Raw genomic sequence first — 23,605 nt, forward strand, 5'->3', positions numbered from 1 at the left:
TACTCCTAAAATTAAACACAAAAATACTAATTCTAAACTTAAATTACTGTAAGAGAAAACTGTGGCCATAATTCAACTTCAGATATTTAACAGTGGAATTATTTCCTTTTACCTTAAACTACATTTCTTTCATAATTATCAGCAACCAAAGAAACAGGTAGGATCATGAGAGATACTCTGTGCATTAAGCAAATAAGTTTTTCATTTTAATTTGGGGGGCAATCTTATAGAAAAACTGGTACGTTACATATAACACAGTCTACTACAGAGAACTTCAGCTGACCTTCTTGAGCAGTTGGAACCATCCAGGTGGTGGTAGCCATGGCTTTTTTAACACTTTCCATCTCATTTTCATCTGTAATCACCTCCAGCGCTCCAAATTCATTCACTCTAAACTGGTAGAAATAAAACAAGTGGCACAAAGTACAGCAAAAATTTACTAGTGCTTTCTTACGTCATCATTTGCACAGTTATCCTTATCATATTACCCAGTTTCTAAGTGTTTCTACTTATCCACCCATAAACAAGCATTGTTTCTGAAAAGCAAAACACAGACTCATTTTGTAGTCTAAAATTACAGTTTACTAAAGTATTGATACAGATGCATCCACACGTAGTTTGCTATTTAGCTAAAATAAGAAAGCAAAAATCAGTAACAGAAATTGGCAGGGAAATCACGTTATTGTATGTCTTTCATTGACAGCAGAATAATGCACTCTGGTCACTGAGTATTTCTGTCAAAGAAAAGGCACATCAAATACAAATGCTTTGCAGAGCACAAAAATTCCAGCATCCTGCAAAACACTGCACTTCTCTGCTGTAAAGTGCCCATAAACAAACATCTCAAGGCAGTTTATGAACTGTTTAATTACACACTGAATGTGATATTACTGTCAGCCAGAAGCAAGGCTCAACAATATCCCACATGCTGTGCTTACACAGCATCGCTGTGAGTTATACCATCCTGCTGCCAGCAGAAAAGCGCCTTCCAAATGCCATAATAATTACTGTGCTACCAGACGAAAATAAACCTCCCGCTTTCCAGCCACTACTTGGTTTCCAGGCCCAGCTGGGTGTATGGGTTGAACTAAAGACAGTATTTTGTCTGTGACAGTCTACTTTAAATAGTAAAGGGGGTATAACTATCTGAGCTCTATCAAAGATCTCTAGCAGTGAGGTGCTGTGATCAAAAAAGATCAACAGAAAAAAAAATAGGTCCAGGAGAGTCTTCCAAAACTCCCCTGTACCCGCCTGCTGGAATACTTCTTCAGAGCAGTAGCATTAAGCGTATTTCTGTATCACTAAATAGGCAATTTTACATTGAGTAAATAAGGAGAAAAACTGCCCAGCATTGTGCCTCAGGAAAGTCCTGGCACTGCGCCACTCTATGCCTCAGGAGAGTCTAGGATGAACCACGTCCACTTATACTGGGCCCCGCTGTGGTCTGCAAGTGGTTCTGACTGAAAGCCAAGTTTTTTTGCTTAAAATCAGCTACGTTTGCAACAGAAAGGCAATTGTGGACAAGCTGCCAACAAATCCATCTGGACTGAAAGACCACGAGTTCAGCTTTGAAAGGACACTAAATACCCTAACACCACACGCTCACACTCAAGTTTGTGGACAGACATTTATGCTGCTTCAATGAAGAGAAACAGAGTTACCATTTGGAAGAGGATCCCTGTGTCTCACAGCTGACTTCAACACCCCATCTGGTTCCTACTTCTGCTGAGCTAATTTTTGCTATTTGCGCTTTGTCTGCTGCCTCAGAAAATGGTGGATTCTAGAGGCAAAACCTGTACAGTTTCTACAAGGCATGGTACTTTAGCAGCTGTCTCAGCAGGAAGACTGCTACAATTCAGTGGCTGCCTGGCCACAACAAACATAGATGCACTAAAAGTATTTCTGAAGAGTTCAGTTGATATGCAAAGCTTTTCTGTATGGCCTGATCTGTGTTAAGCCCATATCCACCACTAGTGCCACTCTGACACTAGCCTGCCCTTTGGACTCTGGGGGGCTGACTGACACACCTCAAATACCTATAAATAGATGAAGGCAGAGAGGCTGCTCCTGGATACTCTTTTACATCAGGATGCTCACAGCAGAAATTGCATAGCAGCTAGGCCAGTATACTAAACTGCGCTTAGGCTTTAGGGTTAAAACTGAGCACAACCATCATTTCCTGTCTCAGTGGGCAGGAGAAAAGTCTCCTACTTTTCTCACAGCCTTGTCTCTATGGATATCAGGGGCCTCCTGCTTAACCCTCACAAGCATCCAGCCATGAACTCACAGCAGACAGAACTGCTTTAGCTCAATCTTTCCCAAACTACAACTTCTGCACAGTGAGCTCTCAATAGCTAACCAGAAAAATGCCTCCGATCTCTGGTTTTAGTCAAGGAAGAACAGCAATGGAAAACTTATGACAGAGGTTAATTACTTAAATACAGTATAGATAGTTGTGCAGAGTAACATGTTGCTCAAAGCCCTCACAGAGTAAGAGCTACCAGTGTCTACTGCTGAAGGATGACAGAAAGGTATTTATAGGCATTTTCCTAAAACCTGTCCTCAGCAAAGCAAACATGGATGGAAAACAGTAAAGTAAAATGGATGGAAACAAAGTCAGATAATTACCAAGTACTTTTAAAATAATCTCATAAAGTAGCTTAATTTTTATCACTTCAGTGTTTAAAATAATCTAGAAAGGTTGTTGAGTACAAATTCAAATCACTTTTGCCAAATGCCTATTTGCAAACATTAAGTAAGCTTTGAACAAGACAGTCAGTTCTCTATTCTAGCCAATGAAAACAATCTTAAAAGTTAAGAAGAAAAAGAGGAAAAAAATCTCAATAGGTTTGCTCAGCAAACATACAGAAGAATAAATACAAATAAATGTAACAATTAAGTAGAATGCTTCACTATCAGAGCTTCCTACGGGTGAGCCACAAAGGCAAAACACACATTTTAAACTTACTGCAGTTCTTCTCATTTAACATGTACCATAAACTGTGTTGGCAAAATGAGTCCAATTGTTAGTGATTAAGTATACAACACAGAACTTAACTGCCCTGTTTAGTAGTTTCCACTGCTAAAGGATTGAAAGGAAATTAAACAGTAACTTCCATCCAAACACTACAGATTCCTTCCACTTGATGCTGAGATACATTTTCACATCCTCAGGAAATGATTTCCTGATATACCAGCACTTCAGCTTACTTGAGTGCCAATTCAACCCCCAGGAATGTTTTAATTTTCATTCAGAAAAAGAAGAATATGTTCACAAAAGCCAAGGTGTAAACATATAATGATCAAGCATTATAAATACTTTCTGAACCATTTCTGACTATTTACGTGTTAGCTTTTTCTACAGGATTCAAAACTGCTAACTATAAATAATTAAAAATAATAATAAAAATGCATTAAAATGTCCACAGAATTAGAATGTAGTATGAGGTACTGTAACAAAAGCTTTGTTTTCTGCATGCCACTGTACCAGACAAAGTATTTCAGACACCTCAGCTGCAAAGCAGAAGTGTACACTTTGCAAACTCTAATGAAATCCCATTTCTTAAATGTTTTCTAAAAAACAATTTTCTGAAATCTCTTACTTGAAAAAACTTCCTCTGACTTTCCATTTAAGTTTACTCAGTCAGTTTATTCTCATTTGTTCTTAAACCAACATTACTCTGTTTTTTCTTTTTTCCAGGACTTACACTCTGGGTATACCTCTGATTTGAGGGATTCTGCACCTCTAGGTTTCATTTCACTATGCTAAACACAAGCTGCTTCTATTCCTCTTGTGAAAATGGTTCTCCAGACACTTATCAGCCTTGTCCACAGTGTGTTGTTCTCAACTGCAGAAATTCACTTTTTTTCAGTGAAAGGGGACCAGAATCTGACTATGCATAACATCACAGGTAGACCGCCTCTATTCCATCTCTAACGGCTTCAGCACTTTCTTATTTCTGATAAAGGTTCTCTGTTTTGTCATGCAGGTTGGGAGGCACTCTGTGGTTTTATTTAGGGGGAATTATATGTTAAAAGGGCTTTCAGTTACCTTGTTCCGCATCTGGTAAAAATACTAAGTATATCTATTAACCAATGTGAAATACAAATAAATTCACAAAGAATGAGAACAGTCTATCACACGGCAAATCAGTTCTTAGAAAAGCAAACCTACTGGGGATAGAAATTTACACAATACAGTTTTTAAATTAGTTCCTTGCTGCCGCTTGTATCTAACTCAGAGCAACAAATATCAGACTATCTCAACCAACTGTTACTTCTGCCTTTTCAGGCGTGCACAAGACTTCATCAGTACTCACAGAGATCAAATCAGAATAAAGCCTACTGTTTTCTACAGGGTAAAAATTATATTTAGGAGAGCAGGCAGAAATAAAAAGGATGAAAAGTAAGAGCAGGTCAATGCAAAAGATAAATAAAAAAATGTACCTAATGAACAACTTCAAAATAAATTACAAAACATGGCCAACAGTACCATCTACTGGGCAAGATTAGGACAATGATCTCATAGAAATATATATAATTGTTAATGCACTCTGACTATAACTTCAGGAATAAAACTTACCTTGACCACACAGTAGTGTGACAGCAAACTGGCTCAGATGAAACCCTCAAAATTTGTATTATCCAAAATAAATTGAGTATTTTCTCATCAAGACTACAAAGTAACTAAACTTAAATGAAGGAGTTAAAAAGCAGTCCATGAAGAGGGCACTGGGACACAGGGGACATTAGGCATACATTCCCAGTAGCTATACATGAATCTCTACCTAGCAAACAGTTATCACCATTCTTGATTTTAACTATAAACAACCCCAGTGGTTTCAGCAGGACTGCTCATATAAACTGAGGCTTTCTGGCATCTTACAGCTCCACCTCTCTTCAGAGCAAAGGAACTGCCCATAGACATTATATGTGCAACTACATCCCATTACTTGCCAAACAATTTTTAAATACTGAGTGAGTTAGTAAGTGCCAAGAACTTGTCTATTCAACCTTTTTCTCACTACATATGTTTGATAAAGCCTTTACATGCATGACTACTATTTTCATTCACAGAACTGCCGCCTCAACCACGAACTGAATAATAGTCACAAAAGGAGGCAGATCCTCTTTCTTTGACCACTGAGGTTACACTCCATTGTTTGAAAGTAGAATAACTGCTTATTTTCTTTAAAAACAAGCAAACAAACAAAGAGACTTGAAATAACAAGGAGCGTGTATCTCCAAAAGCTTTAGGTACTCTAACAACATCGGTTACAATGCAGTGTGAAATAACTTCTGAAATAAAACCTCTGTTCTTAGCCACTCACAAAATGAAACACGATTATCTCTTACTAGCTATTCATCACCCCGAGAACCATGATCACAGCTCAGTCCAGAGCCCTTGGCAAGCACTCGATTTCTGCAGCTTGCCTGGACACACCATTTAAATTCTTTCATATATAAAGGACACAGAAATGAGTACTGGCACCTGGCTATTCTCTTCATTTGAAGGTAAAGGCAAATGCAGTCTGGATGCTCCAGCTCTGTCAAACATGGCAAAAGCGGAACAAAAACAACAAACAAGCTAAGAAGAATCCCTTCATATTTAGGGTTCCCTAAGTCATCACCATCAGAAATTAAATTCCACACTATCAACCGGCAGATCCAGACCCCCTCCACTGGAATCGGTGCTGGCACAAGTCAAGCGCTTCAACCAATCCGAAATTGATTCAAAGGTGCTTCAGTAACAGTGCAACAAGGTAATCCAATAGTAATAAGTAACAATTTTTATCCAAATGCCCTTACCCAGGCAGGCACAAGCAGGAAACAGTTGAAGGGCTTACTATCAAACTACAACTCCCACCCCCACTCTCAATGATAATATAGGTACATCATCACTTCCAACTGAAAGCCTAGGTACCATCAGCAAACATTTACCTCTAGTAAGAGAGACAGACATTTCCCCACACTTCAGCCTTGTCTGGAGTAAACTTCAGTAACTTGATTCTTAGACATCTTCAGTCTCTTCCAATTTTTCCCTCCAGACCACTCAAGAACTATCTCAGTGCCAGAGGGCTTCCCAGTGATTGCTCCCCACTGCACACTCAGTCTGCCTTATCTCCACTTGGTGAGGAAATCACAACTAAAGAGGCTCTCTTAAGGAAACACATAAATCCATGCCAGAGTCAGAAGTCAAGGCTCTGCTGGGTATTTTTATACTCCTGTCTGCCAACACACTTATTGATCCAGAGCTCGACCTGTAGAGCACTCCTGGCTCTGAATTATTTCAGCCAGAGTATTTCTAAATACCAGCTGCTAATATATCCCAGGAGATCCAAACAAGTGACAAATAGAAAATGAAAAGCTACTTGCCAAATTTTGGGTTCAGCAAGTTGTTCAGCACCACACAGGAAGGCTGTGTACCAGAGAACGCAGAACTGAACCTTCCTGTGTGGGACTCACCTGCACCACTCACTAAACCTTCACCTTTTTGTTCCTGAAGTCCTCTGCCTGGATATTCACAAGTCTCACAGCTCCTACAGTAGATGATGCAGTAGAGAATCGCTATTTGTTGATTAATTATACATGTTTCAATCCAATTTCTTTAGTGCAGTAGACTATACGTACAATTAAAGATCCAAGAGAAACTTAATTCTGTCATTCCTTGACTTGGGAGTTTTAGCGATTTTAATAGTGAAATCTCCTTTCTGGTCTTTCTTCTTAACAAAGGTAAAAATTAGGTTTTTTACAAGGCATAGTGTTATTCAAAAATCCATGGCAATGAGACACAACATAAGCTAATTAATTACATTAGGTTGCAACAGAAGAAAGCCATTTCCATGTGGCAAGAGACCACTAGATCTTCTTGGACTGACTTGTGGTCTAAGGAAGTCTATCACTACTTGCTTTCTCCTCCTTGAGCTGCCTCTTCTCAGCTTCTCTGAAGGCGAACAAGTACCTCTTTCAGTCAGTGTCCTCCTGACAGGGCCAAGTGGTACCCTATAGCTAACAGATCCTGCAGAAACCTACACCCTGTGGAAGAACTCACCACCTTGACCCAAAGTGCAGCCCATGACGCTGCAGGAAAGCAGAGCTGGCTTTACACAAGGAAAGTGCTGCACTAGTATTTTTTTCCATGTAACCATACGAGAAAAGTGTAACTTGCTTTCAAAACATTAATTGTCTCAAGTGAATGTGACTGGAACTCAGAACAGGCAGGTGAAAAGGTACAGGCTGCTGCTTTGGACTGTCTGCACAGTGCAAAACACACCAGTTAGAATCATGGCCTCACTCTTCACTGTGCGGCTCAAAATACCCAGTATTGGTGCTTAGCTGGCCAGAATTCTGCCATTCCTGTTCTGCTGTAATAGCCAGTTTTCTATGAGATCAGCTGCTCAGATCTATTTACAGGTTAATTTCTTCACCATCAGATTTACTACTGTCTCAATGACCAAAACTCAGTCCATGCAGCTTGTAACAGTTCACTCTCAAAACATAAGCACTGTAGAACAAACTTGTTACAAAGTACTTCATAAACTTCTGTCACTGGTAGGAAGTAATTATAAATTATTACAGCTTTTCCAATTTAATGAGTACATTTAAATCTTGAAGTGATGGTGTTACTGCCAGCACTCGGCACTCAGACTTCAAGAAAAAAAATGTATTTCACATTCACATTCACACCATGCAGAATAACTGGTAAGCACTGACATTTTTCAGAAGAGCGTGTAATACTTAATCTGCCACATGAAGGCTTTCTGTGATTTGTAAACTATTTTAAACATCACTGGAATTCAAGTTTTCTGGTTTATTTATACATCTTGAAAGAACACCTAACATACAATGCTAAAATTTCTGTTCTCGGTCCTTGGTGCATCATACTGTATAATCTTAATTCACTTTCTCTTGAATAATTTGGAATTCTAGCATTTTCCACAAACACTCACTATTTACCTGTCACATGCTCAAAGTAATGTTCAAGAAATATTAACTATCTTAAGCCCATTTTTACTAAGAAGTTTTAAGGAAACTTGTCAAGAGAACGTGTTTGTACAGTTTCCTCCAATTACAGCCAACAAAAATCTAACAACTAACACTGCAGAAAATCATAGAATCACTCATGCTGGAAAAGACCTTAAAGATCACGGAGTCCAACCACAACCCAACCATCCCACCCTAACAAACAACCCTGCACTAAATCATGTCCCTGAGCACCACATGAACAGTTTTTAAACACATCCAGGGATGGTGACTCAACTGTCTCCCTGGGGAGCCTATTCCAGTGCTTAACAACATTTTCTGTAAAGTTTTTCCTTATATCCAACCTAAAATCACAGGAAGAAAACATTTTTAGCATTTTATGGATTTTAAAAGGGATAAGAGACCATGGGCTGGTTGAGAACTGAGGCTTGGTGTATGATGCAGCTCTCTTGTGTTCATTAAGCTGGAAGCTGACTGCCCCCTGGTGCAGTATTTCTCCATGAAGTTCGGTTAGCATGAAACAGTACTTCATAATAAGAAAAAAAGAAATTATTACCTATATCTGGTTGTTTTTCTGTGTCATAAGAAAAGTTAAATATGAACAAAGTTTAGAAAATATTGAGCAAAATGATTTATAAATGTTTCAAGCACTGACATTACTTAAAATGGTTATTACTTCGTTTCATTCATAGAGGATCTTGTATTCACAAAACTGAAGTGGTTCTAAAAAAAAGGTTGCTCTAACTACAACTACATCAGCTACACTTGCCTGATAATTTCTATTGATGAGGTTGGGTGTTAATATGACACACAGGAAAAGAGATCTCTTAGAATACCTGTACAGAAAAGTAAGTATGAAACTTCCTCATGCAAGCAATAAGGACAGGTAAATGCCCTGTGACTGAAAATAAGGAGTTCAAGTAGATCTATATTAAAAAGCAGCATTTCAAAATTTGGTGTATCTTTAACTTACAACATTTTTTTTCCAATATTTTATCAAGAGAAAAATATACTAGACGTAAGCAACATATGATTCACTGTAGAGTTCAGCTATTGTACATTATTTATTACATAAAAAACCCAAGCACTCCAATCTTTTACCAATCTAGAAAAGCACAGTATTTGGATTTGTACACAATGCCACTACACTGTTCTCATTGGATTTTTCAATTGTATTTCAGTCTAAATAAATGGCAATCATTTGATATCTTAAGTGGAATGTGGTTACTGTAATTTCTGGAGGACACATGCAAGTTTATAAGAAGCAACTGCTACACAAGGCCACTTTCTTGAGGTCCAGAACACGGTACTGAAATAGTCTTTTATCAATACAGTTCAGGTAAACCACCTGAATCAACCCTATTCTGTGAATTCCATAAAGAGCATAACATATTTTTTGATTATCACATTTACAGCTTCATGGGATTAGTCACCCTTTTAACCATCATTATTTGAAGCAATCCTGAAAAAATGAGTTGTTACAATTCCCTCAGAAGATTAAAATCCTTACTTTTCTAACACCCCCAGCTGTTCTGTTACCTACATAAATGTCTAACCTTTCTGTGTCTTGATGTTCTCTGGTCCACTCAGCTCCTCAGGGTAATTCTGCATTGTTAGAAAATATTTTTCCTTCGCTCACTTTTAGAATGGTTCCACTTTGATTTCTTTGAGTATCCCCTTCATCTTATGTTATATAAAAAAATAAATAAATAGCTACCTGCCCTGTTCTCTCTGAAGATTAATCTTTCATTATTCTGTGTACATTACCATCTCACCTCTCACAGTGTTTTCTCCAGTGCCTGGACAAAAGAAAGAGTTTCTATCCAAAAACCAATTATTGGTTTATGTCTAACAATCAGTTTGCCATTAGAACAACCTTAAAATGAAGCTCAGACTTTCCTCCAAAATGCATTATCTTGCATGATTTCTTGAAATTATGCTCAATTACATCTCCCAGTTGTTTTTTTTTTTGCTCACTTCATATCAAAGCTTTCCTATTCCTCTACTAATTAATGAGCCAACTTTTGCTTCTGTTTTGTGGGTGTTTTTTGTTGTTGTTTTTGTTTTTTTAACACAGGAAAAGCAGAACACAGCACATACTGATGAATAATAAGATATTGTATTTTCTTGACTTTCACCCTTTTGTATTCCTTCTGCAAATGTTTTAGTATTATGTTTGCCTTTCACACAACTTTGCTTACTGAAAAGTAAAGGAATTTTAAAATTCTGAACTTATTAAAAAAATACAGAACTCGTCAGGGATGTGGAGGTTGATGCCAGCATTCTAAGCAGTGACCATGAGACAGTGAAGTCCGAAAGGAGCAAAATGAACCCTGCAATAACAGCACCGAATTTCAGGAGAGAAGATATTGGCTGGCTCAGAGATTCACTTGGCAGGATCATACAAGAGACAGTTCTAAAGGGTAAACAGGCTCAGGAGACCTAGATATCTCCAGGGTCAACCTTTTCACATCAAAAGATGCATGTCAATGCACTAGAAGTTAGGCAAATGTGGATGAAGGCCAGCAGGAAAGAACTGAGAACTTCTGACTTAGTTCAAATGCAAAGGGAGGAAATATGCAGAAGGTAACACAAAGGAGACATAGAGAATCTTCATACAGAGATGATGGCATTTGGAAACTGAAAGCTCAGCTGGAGAACAAACTAGCACAGACAACAAGAAAATGTTTCTGAATGGGTATAGACAGGAATAGGAAACCACCAAATTGGATACACTGGAGTGCTGGGCTGCTGTTCAGAAAAGTTCTACCTGCTGAAAGAATGGACTAACGAGACCTCATGAAGTAGTGCAGAAGCAAATGAAAGGCCTGCACCTGGGGTGGAATGGCTGTGTACAACACTTCAGCCCAAGGCTGGCTGCATGAAAGCAGCTCTGCAAAAAAAGGTCCCATAGGCAAGCTGAACACAAGACAGCTACACACTGTGGCAGCAATGAAAGCCAGAAGCATCCAGGGCTGTTTCAGCAAGAGTGTAGCCCACAGGTCAAAGCATCTGGTTATTCACCTCTACACAGTTCTGGTGAGAGCAGATACAGTCTGCTGTGTCCAGTATTGGAAAAACATCAACATATTTAAGGAATGTTTAGACATGTTGAGGGACATGGTTTAATGAGAACTGTTGGTGATAGGTGGACAGTTGGACTGGATGATTTTGTAGGCCTTTTCCAAACCTAGTGATTCTGTGATTTTATGATATGGGAGCAAGTCCCACATATGCTCGCCAAAACAAAGGCCGCATTAGATGACAGGTAAGGAGAAGCTGAAAGAACCTGCAATTAAGTACTAGTAAAAGGAAAATATAATCAAACAAACACCATAAGGGCGCTGAAATACTTGGACAAGTTGTCCAGAGGTGGTGGAATCTCCAGCCCTGACAGTAGTCAAATCTGCCCTGGAAAAGGCCTGGAGTAGTCTGATCTTGCTTGGAGTGTGGGGTCAAGACAAGGTAGTCCAGAGGTCTTTTCCAAAGAAAATTCATCTGTGATTTTATTCTACAATTCTCTGTTTTAACAATAAACAAAAACATAAAGAAAACAATAACACCTGCAACATATAGATCCTGAATTTCACACATTTTTACCCTTTCAACACAAGAAATTGTATTAGGCATCAAGGAATATAAAGTGCCTTTAAAAACACACTTGTTAATAACTTTGTGAAACTCAAATTTTGTGAGATTCACAAAACAGACATCTAGAAAATGTCATCAATGTTTGTCTAAATGGAATCATAGGAGAATATCCACTATAATCAAAAGGAAAAAAAGAGCAAGAAGCCTCTAACGCCAAAGCTGCATTTTTAGCTAATGCTGACAGGGAAATCTTCGGAGGACATAGTAAAATATATCACTACCCAAAGAAAACCAAACAAATACATTAAATATTAAAACAAAAACAACCACAACAAAAAAACAACCACAGAACTCTGCTATAATTTACTTGGGTAAATACATGCAGTGTGAAAAAATTAATTAAAAGTACTATTCCAATGCCATTCAAATTGCTAAACTATAGCAATCTCAGAAGCACTCACTTTACTCATTTTGCTAGGCAAAAGCCACATGACAAAACACAGAAAAAATAAAATATTTTTAGAAATAAAAAGAACTAAGAATACGAGACTGTGAAAATCAGTGACAGTACAGGCATTCTTAGTTAGACAGTACTGTAATACCTTAAATGGACTGAATTTTAAATTTCTTACATTTTGTGCATTTGATTACTTCTGTCTGTATAGTGAGGCAGTGTTAATTTATGCCTTCCTACGGGGATGACTGTTGTCTTTGCCAGCACCAGAAACTGAATCAAGAGACTCCGGAGCTAAAAGCTAACAGGCTACAGTCTCTTAACTCAGAGCTGCAGATTCATGTTTTATTCATAGAAGCAGATACCTACACACCAGCTTGTGAAATACATTCCTCTGGCATTTAAAATTTGTATTTTGCTTATCAAAAATTGCAAATCTTACCTTCAGGTCACTCCCTGGCAATGTACCTATGCCATCCTTCCAGTCCATAACACTAAATACATCAAACTCCTGGCCATTTCCGCTGGAGGCAGATTCATTCATGATGCATGTACTAAGAGGGAAAAAAAAAGAAAAAAGATTTTAAACTAAAAATGTTAAAAATGCTCATTTCACTGGATATTTCTTCAAATGCACTTCATAGATTAGCATTAAACACTTCTTGGCATACTGACAATGCGGACAACTGATGACAATGCTGATAATATAAGCTAGTGTAAAAGCAACAAGGGAAAATCTTCTGAAAACATTAAAAAGTAATCCCTCCTTTATACAGCAGGAGGCTGGTAATGAGGCTGAATTGGGGAGAAATGCAAAATCTCTAACTGCAAACAAATTGACATGGGGAAAACATACATTAAGCATACCTAAGAAAAACTCTGTTCTGAGGAATGAGACAGAAAGAACTATCAAAGAGAACTAAGAACTATTAAAAAGAGCTTATTAAGTTAAGAAGATATTAAAGTTTTCCTTAATATCTCATAACATGCTGATGTGAAAGCTTTATCCAAGTTCAAATTAAAATTGCAAAATGAATTAAAAACTATCTTTCATTTTCACCATCTGACTCAGGAGACCCAGGTATTTCTTGCCTATCTCCACAGTTTCACCACATACTTGACTCGTATTAGTGAAATTCATTTACATGTAGACACGCACGGGAGAGCATATTCCGGCTTCACAAGACCTTATTTTACCAGATCCCTCTGTTTCAGTACAGTGAAAGCATAGGAGAAAATACTTCTCTTTAGAAATAGCAGATTTGGACATTCTTCCTCATGGCAAAAGTTCATCCACACAAGCAACACCACCACGTCACACTTGCCACTGGTGCCTGGCTTTAGCCCAGCACTTCTCTCTATCACAAAGTTGTCATCAGTTGCACTGAACTGCAAATGGCGACAGCAGCCATTTGTGACTAGCACCAGCTTACTCCTTTCTGCTTCTTACCAACCCAGCGATCTTTGTGGCCTGGCACCTAATTTAGCATTTGTTGGATGCAGAATCTGAATCACTGAATCCCTTTCTGAAGGACTTCTGTGTTGTGCCTAGCAATTGAAACAATTTATGGAAAAATGAGTCATATCTTCAGTTTGTGAACTATTAGCAAAAGCTTATTCCTTTTCAAATTAACACTCCTTGAACTCTTTAACACCTTCTAAGCCTCATTTTCTATCTGCAGACTGACTACAAACTTCCCTTGTAAGTATCAGTATTTGAAATTCAAAAAGGTAGATAGGTTTCTTTGACCTTATTATTCAAAATCTTAATATTTAATGTAGGTCCTACCCTCAAAATTTAGTTTCCACAATTATCTATTAATGCTCTGAAAATTTGCGAAGTCCACAAAAACTGAGTGACACCCATTTACTCACAGGCAACAGAAAAAGATACAAACCATGCACAAGTAAATGTGGATCTTTCAGAAGCTTCAGACTGAAAGCTGAGGAGAAAAACCTTTAAAAGTTCTTGGCTTTTAAAAACTCTCCCTGGCAAACTCACCACCCAACCTCAGAACAGCTCCCACCAGACAAAGTGAACTTGACCTGAGCACAGAGTATGGTAAGTTCAAGAGCCCAAGCCCACCATGAAGCCAGCCTTTAGCAAGGCAAGGGAACGGCTCACGTGCACTGACACCAAACTCAACAGCAGCACAACGGCAGAACCAAGAGAATTCTCACAAAAACACAATACCCAAGCTGCTAAGAAATAGCTGAAATTTTGATCTACCCAGAAATCCACAAAATGGAACATAAAATACACTTTTCCAAGCATGCTGGTGTGACTTGCTCCCCACAGCCGGCCTGCTCAGGCACAGACAAAGCTGTGCTCTGTATTAACTCAAGTTTCTAACCCAATTTAGTGGATGCTCCACTCAACCACTCTGTGGCTTGTTTATTGTGAAAAACACATTCCAAAGGTTCCTGCAGAAGGAATAATGAAAAGTGGGAAGAAGCCTGGGAGGCAATTTGAAAGCACTTCCTTGTAGTGGCAGCTGACCTGTGCGAGGAGCCGCAGTGAAAACAGCAGCATGTCCTGGCATCTTTGATAGCGCCGCTGGTGTTACAGACACGCTTCGTAACAGAATCAGTTGTGAAAAGAAACACCAAGTTCAAGTGAAATCTTTGTAACAGAAAGGTACATATTTCTTCCAAGAAGACAATTTTTTAATTAATTACACCTAACAAAGTACCCCATGTAACAACCAGCAATAAAGATACACTCCATTATTTGATAGGGTATTTGATATTGTTTTCCTTCTAAAATTAAGATTACAGGCACAGCCTGTACTTTCATATATTGGTTCTCTTCAGCTTTCAGAAATGTGGGTGATGTGGATGAAAAGGTCACAGGGCAATGCAGATAGAAATGAATTTAACAAAGGGAATTACGCTTAATGAAATATCTGTTTCCGGCTTCACTGAGTTTGCACAGATGAAAGTTTGGACTACATCTATCTACAGCTGATAAGAAAGAGGGAGGAAAAGACCAATTACATTACAGCAATGAGGTACTAAAAAAGGATGAAATCCTTTAAAAAGAGAACTATGGAATGTCTTCACTACTCATTCTCATTTTTAAAGCTCTGATGTAGCTCTTGGAATTAGTATAACTCCTTCCATAATAATTTCATTTGCTTTCATTTCTGTTGCTACAACACTTCCAGAAAGTTTTAGAGATACTCTATTTTTATGGAGCCAAGCAACCACAGGGCTGTGCCTGTATCTGCCACCAAGTACCATCTGACATGAAGGTAAGGCCATAATAGTAAGAACTTGAAACAGTCATTTTCCAACAGAATCTCCAAAATCCAGTACTAGGGATGCAACTGAATTTTAGTCTTAGCAGCTGTAAGCTGGACGATCTATAGAGGAATGTGCTGTATTTGCACATTTCAATATTAACGTTACTGTAGACATACACACATGAAAAAAACAAACCTCAAAAACATTACAATGAGCATGCATATAAAATTAGATCAAACACATCCTTTAGAAAAAAAAACCTTAGTTTTTACCAACTGGTTCAGCAACAAATGAGTACCTCACAGAACAGATACTTAATGAGAATAACAGCATTAAAAATGAGATAGATTCCCCTGGTGAAAGAATCTCTATTTAAAGATTTAAAGCAAAGAAATAGGAGAGAATATGCCAATTAAACTTACAAGTATTTTTTGAAATAATTACAGGTTATGTACTGAGTACGTCAGAAAGTAATAATAGAAGGATTTTTTTTATTTCAGTCGGGCCTTAAAAGAATTAACCGACACCTGCCCAAATGTTGAAAGTCTAAGACACCTCCTATGAAACACACAAGGTAGTACCACATGTGACTTATGACCACCACGCTCAATTCAGTATGGGTCACTGGGCAGCAGAGAAAGGAGCCTTCAACAGCAAAGCCAGCAGTCAGCATTACAAGACTGGCAGAACCTTTCTGGATTGGTGTGTCCGCTCTATTTACTCATTCCTTTGTATTTTTATTTTAACTTTTAAGGAATTCTGAGAGCACGGTGCCAAGACAGTCAAACAGCTTTGCTCCAGGAGAGAAGAGGCTGATGCCAGCCCCCACTCCAGGCTAACAGCTCTCTCCTAGAGAGGTAAAATTAGACAAAAAGAGCCAGAAAAGGTCTGACAATAAATAAATAAATAAATAAAATAAAAATAGTCAGTCATGGCTGTCAGGTGAAGTCCCTGGTGTCTGGAAAAAGGGAAACACCACTCCTATTTTTAAGGAAGAGAGAAAGGAAAACCAGGTGAACTACAGGCCGGTGAGCTTCACATTTGTGCTTGGGAAGGTCATGGAACAGATCCTCTCCTGGAAGAGAAAATAAGGCACACACAAGATGTGGAGGTGATCCAAAACAGCCAGCATGGCTTCTCTAAGGCCATATCACGTCTGATTAATTTGATGGCCTTCTATGAATGAGCGAAGGTATCAGTGGGCAAAGGAAGGGCAACTGATATCTCTGATACTCAAATTTGCACAAGGCCTTTGGCATGGTTCTACACCATGCCCTTGTCTCTAAACTGCAGAATTATGGATCTGAAGGCTGAACCATTCAGTGGATAAAGAACTGGTTGGATAACCACAGACAGTTGTGGTCATTGGCTCTGTGGTGGAGGCAGGTCATTAGTGGTGTCCCTCAGAGATCCATCAATGACATTGTCAGTAAGATAGAGTATACCCTCAGCACATTTGCTGATGATACCAAGCTGAGTGGTGCAGCTAAAAGAACAGAAGGGAGGGACACCATCCAGAGTTCTTGAACAGGCTTGAAAAGTGCGCCCACATGAAATCAGTGAGGATGAACAAGGCCAAGAGCAAGGTGTTGCACTTGGGTTGAGGAAATCCTAGATATGCGTACAGACTGAAAGAAGGATGTATTGAGAGTAGCCCTGCGGACTTGGGGGCCCTGATGGACAAAAAACTGGACGTAAGTCAGTAGTGTGCTGCTGCAGCCTGGAAGGCTGATGGTATCCTGGGCTGCATCAAGAGGGGTGGCAAGCAGGGCAAGCAGGTCCAGAGGAGGGTCAAAGAGGTGATCAGAGGGTTGGAGCACTCTGGGGAGACCTCATTGCAGCCTCCCAGTACTTGAAGGGAGCTTATAAACATGAGGAGGACAAACTTTTTTTCACAGTCTGGTAATGACAGGACAAGGGGGAATGGCTTTAAAATAAAAGAGGGGAAGTTTAGGTTAAACATGAGGAAGAAATTCTTTACTTAGTGGGTGATCAGGCACTGGAACAGGCTGCCCAGAGAAGCTGTGGATACCCCATCCAACCTGGCCTTGAGCACCTCCAGTGGGTGGCAATGCCACCCACGGCAGGGGATTGGAATTGGATGGTCTTTAATATCTCTTCAAACTCAAGCAATTCTATGATTCCATGATTGTATGAAGCAGCAGGTGATGAGGGTGAGGTCCAAGAGACAAAGAGAGACATCAAAGGAGGTGATATCCTTACAGCCCCTAGCAATGTCCCATGTGCCTTACAGGCATGCATAGAGCTGGAATCGCCAGTCCTGACAGACATGCAGAAACAAAGGCCCAAGTCTTTTTAGCCAAATACCACAGACTATTTTGGTCACCTTCAATGAGGAGACTTTTGGCACAGAATCCACAGGCTGGAGGGGATATACATAGGGGAAATCAAGCTGATCAGCAGGAGGCAACATGTATCAGAACAGCCTCCTCTCTGGAGATGACCAAAGTAGATAAAAGACACTCATGCCCTACTGCCTAGAAGCTGGTGCAGCTCTGATACATTTGTCTTTATCTGCTTTACCACATAAGTGTGGGAAAATTACCAGGGCTGAATCATCATACTGCTCAGGCTAAACAAGAGAGAACTACCCCACATGGCACATCTTCCCTTTTATTTTAGACAAACCTGGGTATAATCTAGCTTTAAAACAACAAATATAGCAAAGGAAAGTCACTCATAACTGCAGCACAGAGAAACCAGAATTACTTCCTATTCACTGTAAACCCACCAGGGTGAGCCCACTTTTCTTCTCACTTGTCTCTTTCTCATCCTTCCACCTCTTGCACTTCTTGATTATGTACTTCAACAACAACCACAACAGGAACAGTGCAGGAAACGATAAAACATTTTGAGGGTATCCACTACATTTTAATATGCAGCCTTAAAGTATCTGTTTAATGTTTTAATTCTTTTAATGTTCTAATTCTTCTAATGTTGCCTTAAAAGAAGTATCTGCAGATTACACACTTCCTTCAAAATCTCATTTTTCATCCCTCAAAAACTAATTTACCAGTTCCACTATTCTTCTGTGTGTTGAAGGACTGTCCAAGTCAGTCACACTACTTTGCCTGTTGCTCATGAAATTTATTACATATAAGTTACTTTAAAGATGAACTATATGTAGGTAGGAATTATATTCACAGAGGGACCTAAGCTTAAAATTCTTTGCCCTCCTTAGCACTCGTAAGAGGAATTGGACCAGATTTCCTGTCAGTGTTGTCCCCTTACTATTATTTCCTCTTGTTTTATCTCTTGCTACTTCTCTGCCTGCTGCACTCTCCAGGGACACAGTGTATGTTCAGTCTTGCTTCCTAGCAGATAGGCTTAAATCTGTTTCCTCACAGAAGGAACCTGGCCACAGGCATTACAAACTGCAGACTGTGTTCTCTGATAGGAGTGAGCCTGCATCAGGTACTGAGAATGGGTTTCGGTATCTACAACTGAATCTGCTCTCTGCCAGCAGCTAACACAAGTTCCACTTGTAACAGCGTACCACTGGGTAACACAGTTACACACAGCTTTTGACTACTTTGTCATTTTCAAACATCCACAAAGCACTACAATACCCAATACTGACGCTATTCTATCAGCTACTAAAATTCACCACTAACAACTTCCAACTTGTTTATAGAGAATTTGTACCTGAGGAGCTCTGAGGAAAGATCTCCTCTACAACACCTCCATGACTTGTTTGTTTCCATCCCTCTCTGTGCAGTCCTGAATGGGGTCTTATGATGCTCACATACTAAGTTTCATAGTTTCATAGTTTCGTGCGGGTTGGAAGGGACCTTAGAGATCATCGAGTCCAGCCCCCGGGATTCGAGCCTCTGTGTAGCAGAGCGGCACTTCTACCACTTGCACCACAGGGGGATTCGAACTCTGGGCCCCAGTGTTGCATGGCGGCGTTGGGAGTACAACTCCCAAATCCCGTTCGTTAACCTCTTCTGTTTCCTTGAATCAGGCACAGAGTGACAGAAAACTCCCATCTCATCCCATTTGCAACACCGGAGGTTCAAATCCCCCTGTGGCGCAAGTGGTAGAAGTGCCGCTCTGCTACACAGAGGCTTGAATTCTGGGGGTTGGACTCGATGATCTCTAAGGTCCCTTCCAACCCGCATGAGACTATGATAATGTGATACTGTGATCTCCTTCCATTTGCAGTGCAGACATCTCAGGAAGAACTGTGATGCACCAAACCCTCACACTGCGCATCACCTGATGTATGCCAAACTGTCTGAAGTGACGTTAGCTCCCAGTGAGCCCCTCTGCACACTCGCACCCGGCTCATGCCCTTCTCCTGTATTCTGCCTGTTTTTATCAGCCTCTATGGGGTCTGCAATCCTTAAACCACTATTTCACCTTTTTTTCTAGCTCCTAACTACTGGTCGCTTCGTTTCTCCTTATCTCCAGTCCACAAAGAGCTCCAATTTCCCATTGTGATGAGTAGCACTACTACTGAAGCAATAAAAAGCTGTGGCTACACGCACACTATTACTGTCTTCAGTAAATCCCATCCATGTAATCCCTGGTTCCTCACACCCACTGCTTACATTCCATAATCCTACCTGTCAGCGGTATTAAAAAGATGAAGGGTAACGGGAATAACCCATAAACGCCAGCCCGAGTGATGCCCGAAAACACTGAACCAGCCAGAGGGAAAGGGCTCACTGCGCCACCATTTTCTAGAGAAAAAAAAAAACAAAAAAACAGTACTACTGAAAGCAACAGCGGAGAAAAAACTCAAGAAATTAATAAGAACCATACACTGCAACAAACAAACCCAAAGTTCGCTACAGTTGCCCGGCTGACAACAAACGCCCTCCAATGAGAGCGCTGCGGCAGCCGCCGTCACCGGCGCGCTGCGTCCATTGGGACCGGCGGAGCGGCGGGGTCCCGCGGCGAGGGCGGCCCGGGCGGCACCGCACCGGCACCGGCACCGGCACCGCTCGTGCGGATGTTCACCGGAGCTGCCGGGAACAGCTGAACTTCTGTGGGCAGGAACCGCTTTCCCGAAGGGGCTTCACGCCGCAGCAGGAACGTTCTGCTCTGATTCTCAACGCGAGCCGTTCCGAAAGCGGCGTGAAGTCGAGCGTTCGCGTCTCGAGTTGTATTTACACTTTCCACCTGATTGTTAGCGCTCGCTGCGGAGCGTTGGCTCGCGGGCAGGAACAAAAAAAGCCGAGCGCTCAGCCCGGCGCCTCTCGGAAACGAACGGAACAATGAGAAGGCGGCTCTCGCTCCGTGTCAGCTCACGGATCGCGCAGCCCGTCCCGCTGCCCGCGGGTCACCGCACGGATCCGCGCGTCACGGCCTTCCCCAACGCATCCCGCGGGGCCGCGTTTCCAGGAAGCGTTACTCAGCGCCTCCGAGCGCCGCGAACAACGGGGCGGCCGACGGCGGTGCGTGGGGCCGGCCCGGGCCGCTCCGAGCCCCGCACCCCGCCGCGCTCGGCCTGGAGCCGCGCCGCCGGAGCGCAGCGACGCGGGGCCCGCCGGGCGCGGCCGCCGGCTGCCCGCGGCCTACCGCCAGAGGTCCCTCCTTGGCCAGTTTTGCGGCGTGTTTTGCCGCACTCGAAACTTTCTGGCGGAGAAAAACCCGGAGTGCTCGGGTCCGCGTTTCGCCGGGGCTCGGGCAGGAGCGACGAGACAAAGCGGCCGCCCGCTCCGACGGTCGCGAGCCGGCAGCGCTGGAGCGGAGGGAGCGCGCTTCTGCCGCCGCTCCCCGCCGTTTTCTCTCTCCCCCCTCCTTCCCCCCGGCCCGGAGCGACGGGAGCGCGCGGCAAGAGACGGACCCCCGGTCGGAGCGGGGGCGAGCGCGGTGCGAGCGAGGGTGGGAGAGGAACTGGGTGCCGAGGGTTCCTGAGGAAGTTGCACAACCGGAGAGGGACTCCGCTTGTTTACCGGGTCCTTCCCCACCCCCCCTCACTCCCGCCCCCCCCTCCCCCCGAGACGGGGATCCGGGAAAGGGCGGCCGGCTCCGAGTGGAAGGGGAAAATTTTACCTTCTCCTCCCTCCTCCCCTCCCCCAGCGAGGAGGAGGAAGAGGAGGAGGAGGGGGCGCGCTCTCTTTCCCGAGGGGGCTGCGGGATTCGCTCCTCGGCCGCTCGCAGCCAATCTGGACGCGCAGATCGCCCGACGGAGAGGTGCCCCTGCCCGCGGAGGGCAGCGCCGCGTCGCCCCCCGCCCGCAGCAGCCCGGCCCCGCGCTCCAACTTTTTCTCTCACGCTCTCGCGTGCGGCCGCTCCGACGAAGCGGCCACAAAATGGGGGCGGCTCCCGGCCCCCACCCCGGTTCCCCCCGGCCTCGCGCTCCGGGCGGCCGCTCCCACCCAAAATAATAATCGCAATAATAATAATAAAAAAATCCCTCCCCCCAGTCGCGAAAACGCCGCCTCACACGCACGTTAGCGAGAACAAGTGTGCCTATATCCTGTTGTTAATGCACCGGCTGCGGAGACGGAGCGGCGGGGGGAGACGGGGCCGCACCCCCGGCGGCGCTCGGGCCGAGAGCGCGCAACTCGGGGCGAAGCCGCTCGCCGCCCGCCCGTCCCTCCCGTCCGGGCGCACACACGTGCGCGGGCAGCGCGGGGCCGTCCCGCGGGACCCCCGGCGCCGCCCGCGGGTGCCAGCCGCCGGCCCGCAGCGGGCAGGGGCCGCCCCGCGCTCGCCCCCCGCCTGCCGCAGCGGCCCCGGGAGCGCGCACCGCACGGCAGCGGCGGGAGCGGAACGCTGGAGCCGAAGACTTTTTTTTTCCTCCTCTTAAAAAAAAAAAAAAAAAAAATCGCAAGAAGCTTTTTTTTTTTTTTTTTCGGTATGTGCGTGTGTGTGTGTGTGTGTGTGTGTGTGTGCAAACTTTCCCCAAAATGGCGGAAATTGGGAGATGATTATATTTTAAATATCTCTCGCGCACAGGCACACAAAGTGCGGGAGCGACGGGCACGCCAAACTCTCCGCTGCGCGCTGAGCGCGGCCTTCGCGCACGGGAACCCGCGGCACATTCAACCGGTCCATCCCGGCCGCCGCCTGCCGCTTCCGACCGAAAAAACGGGGCTCTCGCACCGCCCCCCCACCCCCATCCCCGGCCGCGCCTCGCCCCCCCGCGCCCGCACCTCGCCCCGTCCTTCGGCGTGCGCGAACAAAGAGCCGGGGCCGGGGGGGGAGCGCGGCGCAGGATCCCCCCCCGCCGCCCGCCCTCCGACGCGCAGCCCCGCGCGCCCTCCCCCCCCCCGGCCCCATCGCGTTTGTCCCCGCGGTGCCCCGCGAGCGGCGTTAAATGGAGCCGAGCGGCGGCTCGGCGGTGGGGCAAGTCCGCAAAATGTCTCTCCCCTTCCCTTCCCCCTCCTCGCGGAGCCCCTTCCCCCCCTAAAAAAGGCCCCCCCGGCGCGTTTCGGCGGCTCCCTCCCCCATACGGAGCTCTATGCACATGCACATACGTGCGTGCCCGTGGCTGCGCCGAGATACGCGGCACGGCTCGATGCGCGTACTCCCGTCATGTGTTTGGGGAGAGAAAAAGAAATAGCAGGCACCTCTCTCTCTCTTTCTTTTGTTCCTCTTTCTCACTCACACACTTGGGGCGCTGGGAGGCACCCCCTGCCCCGGCCGCTCCCCCGCCACTTGCGAGTCACTTGCCCACTTTCCCCGGCGCGAACTTCCATCCCCGCCGCGCGGGTGGGGGGGAGAAGCCCCCTCCCTTCCCCGGCGGCGTTTCGTAAGGGAGGGCGAGGAGGTGCGCCTCTGCCTTTCTCTCGCTCTCCAACTTTCATCCTCACCTACGGCCGAACCCGACCCCGCCGCCGGCCTTCGGCCGCCGACGCCGTTCCCCGGCCGCGGCCGGCGGCTCCGGCTCGCGACCCGCCGCTCCTTACCCCCCCAAATTCTCTCTCTCTCTTTTTCTCCGGCTCTCGAGTAGGTCCTGACAAATATGGTCCAGGGCTGCGGGCACAAGTGAGCATGCGCCCGCCGAGCCAGGGCTGGGGAAAGGGGAAACTGCCGCCGCCGCCGCCGCCGCTCGTTCTTCCTCCCTCGCCCGCGCTGCCGCTGCGCCGGAGCCGCACTCGCGGCGGTGGCAGCGCGGGCGAGGGTGGAAGAGCGAGCGGCGGCGGCTGAAGTCGGCGGCGGCGGAGCGCACGGCGCCCTGCGAGGTGCGGCATCCCCGGTTGCATGCCGACGCCGGAGGAATAATAAGGAGGCTTGCGCGGCAGCGCGCTGCTATTTTTGGGCTTTTGGAAAATAACGCGCTAAACCTTTTTTTCCCTTTTTTTTGTCTTCTCGCCGTCTTTTCCCCCGTCCTTTCGCTAAAAGGCGTGACGG

General features: G+C 44.0%; 1 protein-coding gene across 16 annotated transcripts in view; it reads right to left on the reverse strand.

The window, feature by feature from the left end:
• Nucleotides 1-23,371, reverse strand: part of L3MBTL3 (L3MBTL histone methyl-lysine binding protein 3) — a 76,482-nt gene extending 53,111 nt beyond the window's left edge. Inside the window, exons 1-4 of one of the 16 annotated variants that reach the window (XM_015858553.3) lie at nt 23,161-23,333; nt 19,864-19,980; nt 12,471-12,582; nt 284-395 (exon numbers count right to left, since the gene is read on the reverse strand). In XM_015858553.3, the coding sequence (XP_015714039.2) occupies nt 284-395; nt 12,471-12,572 (214 nt within the window). In that variant the 5' untranslated portion in view covers nt 12,573-12,582; nt 19,864-19,980; nt 23,161-23,333. The other 15 variants (XM_015858555.3, XM_085541676.1, XM_085541668.1 and 12 more) reach the window with 15 other exon arrangements.
• Between the last annotated feature and the right edge of the window lie 234 nt (nt 23,372-23,605).

The sequence above is a fragment of the Coturnix japonica genome, chromosome 3 (assembly GCF_054131305.1).
Source record: "Coturnix japonica strain WE chromosome 3, WE-NBRP24, whole genome shotgun sequence".
Taxonomy (NCBI): Eukaryota; Metazoa; Chordata; class Aves; order Galliformes; family Phasianidae; genus Coturnix; species Coturnix japonica.